This window comes from Micropterus dolomieu, linkage group LG17 (genome assembly GCF_021292245.1).
Source record: "Micropterus dolomieu isolate WLL.071019.BEF.003 ecotype Adirondacks linkage group LG17, ASM2129224v1, whole genome shotgun sequence".
Lineage (NCBI taxonomy): Eukaryota > Metazoa > Chordata > Actinopteri > Centrarchiformes > Centrarchidae > Micropterus > Micropterus dolomieu.
This window is the reverse complement of record NC_060166.1, coordinates 8695169-8700644: the sequence shown is the minus strand read 5'-3', so window position 1 is coordinate 8700644 and position 5476 is coordinate 8695169. Positions and strand designations below refer to the sequence as shown.

Sequence of the window (5476 nt, the reverse complement as noted above, 5' to 3'; positions counted from 1 at the left end):
TTATTTCTGTTTACCATTTTAGAGTTATTGTGTTTTTTATCTGCTTTGTTGCAGAAGGGAACTACATACTGCATTTCATTTTACAACCCAATCAGCTACACTCAGTTACCAGTTTATCAGGTCCACCTAGCTAAAAGTAATGCAGTCTAAATTAGACGGAACATAACAAGTTTCATGGCCAGGATATATATATAATATATTTGTTTCATGATTCATGTCGTACCTATGTTTTGTTATATAGTGTCTTCCAAACTCCCCAGAATTCTTACATTTCACACTTTAGCAACTTTAATCACAATTTATTTTTATCACGCATTTCCTAAATATGAAAGTTGTGACCAAGCCTGAAATCTTTTAACATTTATGCATGGCACTTATTCTTACTTAGAATCAGAGCAAAATTAAGTAAATCTCAGAATGTCCCCCCCTTCTTTGAGAAAATGATTCCTGTTGTTAATAGGGCTGCTACTAACTATTATTTTGATTGTTGATTATTTTCTTATTGATTGATGATTGACTTATGATTATTTTGGTCTGAATGTCAGAAAATGGTTAAAAAAAAAAAAGTTACAGTGCTTCCTAAAGAGGAAACTGGAACCACAACCAGAGAGGATGGGATGTTGTGCGATGAGTCATTTTGTACGTTGGTCTCTTTCATTTTGACTTTCTGGAAAGATCTGACTGTGTTTGTGTTTTGTCTGGCTAGGTTTTGTGGTGGGACAGTCCGGATTGTACCAAGCTATTGCCATGTTCCTGGTGGCCTACTTCATCATCAGCATGACCGTGCTGTCAGTCTGTGCCATCTCCACCAACGGAGCCCTGGATGCCGGGGGAGCCTATTGTATCCTTTTCAGTGCTGACCGTAATCCTTACCCCCTAACCTAAACCTAATTCTAACTTCACCCTTGAAGTTGTGTGGACCGGCCAAAATATCCTCACTTGCCAAAAATGTCCTCACTCTGTTGGTTAAAAACTTGTCCTAAATTTAGACCCTGGTCCCTGCGGTGGAAACGCAGTGAGTTCCCCCAAAGGTTCCTATTTCCGGGGTCTAGTTCCTTTGGTCGAAACGCAGCTTAGCATCGTCATCGGTCAAGATATCAGGAGCACACACGTAGAGCCCCTTGCCACACCGAACAAAGACAGACTTTCCTCATTTTAGTACTGTGTTTAGTGAAGTGTATGTAGCATTGTCTGTGACAATGAATGGGGACTGATATGGTCATTAACTGCACTATAGGACACAGTTTGCTACTTAATGGAAGGCAGTATGTTTTGCTGCCAGGAATCTGGTAAATGACCCCAGTCAGTGCTGCTTATCAGCCAGGACAGGCCATCTCCATCATTTAGACACACAAATATTATACAGCTTTGTCTCCCTGTAATTCAGTTGTTGCAGTCGTGACCTCCTGTGGATGATTTATATCATAGTAATTCATTAAACATGGATCATCTGCAGAAATTTGGTATACTGTGACCTCAGCAGTTTTCATTTGCCCATCTGATGATATGTTTTTTTGTAGACTGTAGCATGGGACCAGAAATAAAGTTGGATGAAAGTAATCTATCTACACATACTATTGTTGTGCTTGGGAAGACTTGTCCATTACTGAATTCTAATTGTAATTGTGAGTCTTAATTCAGTCAGTATCTCTCAAATAATCTTAATCTAGAAAGAATAGTTTGACATTTTGGGAAATACTATACTATTATTCACCGTCATTTTGAGAGTTAGGTGAGAAGATGGTTACCACTCTTTTATCTATCTGTTGGATTATATCTCATTTTTTAACCAAAGTATAAAAACTGCAGGTTGCGGTTGTGGGTTATGTACCTTTGGACAGAGCCTGTTTGAAGTGTTTAAAGCTTTTAAGCTATGCTAACAGTTTCCTTGCTGTAGATGTAGATATTTATTGGACAGACATGAGAGTGTTCTCTTCTCATCTAACTCTCAGCCGAAAAGCAAAGAAGTGGATTTGCCAAACGCCAAACTGTTCCTTTAACTCTTTTACTAACCCAAACCTATTTCTAATCTTAGCTAGAAGCAGACCCTTTGTAAAAGAGATGACTATTGCCCTCATGTCACTGATGTCAAGGTCACACCTGTTTCGTAGTGTGTATATATATATATATATAGTAACAAACAAGTGGGCTTTGCCTTAACGTCAGTAAGACATGATCAGCCGAGCGCTGGGTCCAGAGTTTGGTGGCAGTATTGGCATCATGTTCTTCCTGGCAAATGTATGCGGCAGCGCTCTCTTTGTGCTGGGTCTGGTTGAAGCCATTGTGGCCACCTTCGGAGTCCCTGAAGGTGAGTTTAATTTATGCAATTAATAAAATGCTGCCAGGTCAGCATTCCTTTTCATTTTGGTTGGAAATGTGTCATCCATCCGCATGCGCAGAAGAATAACAGGATGTCAGGCTACAGAAGTAAACAAGGAGCAACAGAGGTTAGCTCCGGTTAGCTCACGGGAGACTCACGTTTTTCTTTGTCCTCTTCACGGGTCACATTTTTTGAATTATGACATGTTTTCACAACTTTCTGTTCGTTTCATTACAGTTTCTGGCTCTGCCCCACTATTCTCTCCCTCGCTCTCCCCACTGTGTCCGCTAGGACAAGTAGCATGCACGTAACTCAGAAGAGAGAATTTAATAAATTTTCATGCTCTTATCTTTTTTTGTATTATTCTTTACACTTGTTAAAGCACTTTGTAACTTGAGCCCCGGTCCGGTGGATTTTAGGTATAAGGAAGGGAATTTGTGAGCAGATGATTGCGAGGTAGAGAAGAAGGAGAGACGCATGTTAAACTGTAGCTTTTTGTGGAGCTTTTTTGTTTTCCGCGCTCCGTCTACAGCAGAACAGCTGCTCTACAGTGACGTCAAAGTCGCATCAAATGCGACCTGAGTGTCCAGACTGAGGTCACATTTAAAAAGATCTGATCTGTATCGGATTTGGACCACATATGGAAGTTGCCCAATTCCGAACTGGAAAAGATCAGATTCCATGTGTCTTGGCCTGTTCACACTGTCATAAAAAGATCAGATCTGAGTCACATATGTACAAAATTGGATTTGGGTCATTTTGGCGGTCTGAACGTAGCTATAGAGACAGACAACCATTCACAAGTTTATTACAGACCTATGAAGATTAGGGATGCACCGAAATGAAAATTCTTGGCCAAAATTGAATATAATGAAAAAATTTGCCAAAAAACTGAATACCGAACATTTTTTACCATTTATTTTGCCTTTTTTTTAACCACTGCATAAATTAAATAGTCAAAATGTACTTTTTACTCAGTGTTGCCCACAGGATCTGGAGAGTCTATGGTGGGTGGGTCCGAGACCCGAGAGCGTCCTGTAAAGTAAATTACATGTGTCCATTTACTTTTAATTACACATGTAATATGTGTTTATACTTTCTGTGAATATAATCGAGTTAATATTATTTCCATACTGTATAGAGACCTTGTTTTGAAAACCGGACGTTGTCACACGTGTATTCTCGCGCTGAATTCTTCAAGTCCAACCCAATTTGATACACAATGTTGTATGTGGTTCTCGTATCGCGTAACATGAAGACTTCACAGCCTCTCTTCAGGTAGGACTCTCATACTGCAACACTTGTCTTTGTAAAGAGAGAAACTGACAGGATAAAGTCACTAACCTGCCTGTCAGCTCGCACTAGTCCATTTCAGTGGATTTACCATAAAGGCTTGAATACGTGTGCACTCCAAATTTAGGTGCGGCTAGTTTAATCGCCTTCTCAGAAACACTCAAAGCGGGTCAGACCATGTGTTGCCTTTTCTAAGAAGTCAGCCGCAGATGGAGTGGATGTGCCAGGAGACAATTCAGCAGAACAGACGAACTTTTTGCGTGTTTCTCGGAAACTTTAAATTGGTTCCACACTGCCGACATGTCAACGTAATTGTTCAACAAATAAAACAAATAAAACAAATAAATTTGTTTTTTTGACTTATTAGGCCGAACACCGAAAGTGCTTTTTTTTGGCCGATTAATTTTAGTGGCCGAACATTCTGTGCATCCCTAATTATGATCCTTAATTATACAAATTACAGCAATAATAAATAAGCAAGTTGCCTGATCAGGGAATATAAATTCATTTTACAAATCAATGTTTTTGTAGGACTTCTTTAGTTGATCAGGTTCTCTTCTTTAGTTTAAATGGTTAGTTAATTGAATGGAATCCACAAAGTTCCCTCTTTTTAGAGAACATCTTTAGTAAACCAGGAGTAGATCATTGTGACACTTACATAATTATGGACTGCCATGAAAAATCAGGGAAAAGTCACGTTCTATAGCAGGGCCGTGGTGAAAATAAGAAATGCTTTCCGTGTTCAGTAAGATCTGAGGTGTGAATGAATAAAAAGCAGGAAGCTTCTACAAAACAGCATAAAGCTCAGGCAGTGTTCCCTGGACAAATGAACCTTAAAAAATGGGGAGTGTTCTGTTGAAGGCTGTCAGACTTCAACAGAACACTCCCCATGTCTAGGTACAGACATTATTGTTTATTACTGTGAAAAGTTGTTTTTGTCTTTCAAATCTTTTTAAATGTACCAGTCTACATTAATTTTCGTGTGTAATATTATACTCTTGAACATATTCTGTCAATCATTTCTTGGCATTAACACATCTTCCTCCTTATCTTTTCCCTCATCCAACCTCCTGCCATTTGACCATCTCATCCACTGGTAGACGGGACTCTGGCCACTTTGTCCTACCAGGTCCTGCCGTCGGGCTACTGGTGGTCTCTGCTTTACGCCACAGCCATCGCCCTGCTGTGCCTGCTGGTGTGCCTGGTGGGAGCCCACATCTACGCCAAGGCCACCTTCCTCATCTTCCTGGTGGTCATTTTTGTCCTGGGCACCATCTTCATCAGCTTCTTTGCAGTACGCCCTCGTACCGTCGTCCTGCCCAGTTCTGCCATATCCAACCCGACAGCCAATGGAACAGGCCCAGTGTTTCCCACCACAGCCAACTTTACTGGCTTCAAATTGGACACGCTGCTCGGAAACCTGTGGGGTAAGGTGGATGAGGCCAAAATTTGTTCCCTCATGATGTGCTCATACCTAGCATGTTTGGAGTGCCTTATTTAAATTGTGGCATGTTTACTTCTATTGTTCATTTTGCCAGATGACAACAACACAATTCAAACGTAGATTTAAAAAAATGTATATCAATAAATAATAAGTTAATTGACAAAAGACGAGGGAAGAGAAGTGTGAACGGTCTGATAATGTACTGTGTCTTGGTTGTAGTGCCAGGTTGCACCCTCCTAATATGATTCCAGCATGCCACACTGGAGACCTCTGAGGTGCACCGCAGAACGCCACAGGGGGTCTTTTTTATCAGTGTCCATCAAACTGTATAACTCCTCCCCCTTTTGCATCGTTCACACATTGGATCAAGAGACAAATCTGTCATTAAAAACCAACTGTAGTACAATCATGTTGTAAGG

At 40.4% G+C, this 5476-nt stretch overlaps 1 protein-coding gene across 2 annotated transcripts in view; it reads left to right on the top strand.

Moving 5' to 3' along the window:
* zgc:153039 (uncharacterized protein LOC767698 homolog) overlaps window positions 1-5476 on the top strand; it is a 73434-nt gene that overhangs the window by 5708 nt on the left and 62250 nt on the right. Inside the window, exons 1-3 of one of the 2 annotated variants that reach the window (XM_046074323.1) lie at window positions 712-841; window positions 2171-2308; window positions 4714-5040. In XM_046074323.1, the coding sequence (XP_045930279.1) occupies window positions 748-841; window positions 2171-2308; window positions 4714-5040 (559 nt within the window). In that variant the 5' untranslated portion in view covers window positions 712-747. Of the gene's footprint in view, window positions 1-711; window positions 842-2170; window positions 2309-4713; window positions 5041-5476 lie in introns of those variants that run through there. The other variant, XM_046074324.1, reaches the window with a different exon arrangement.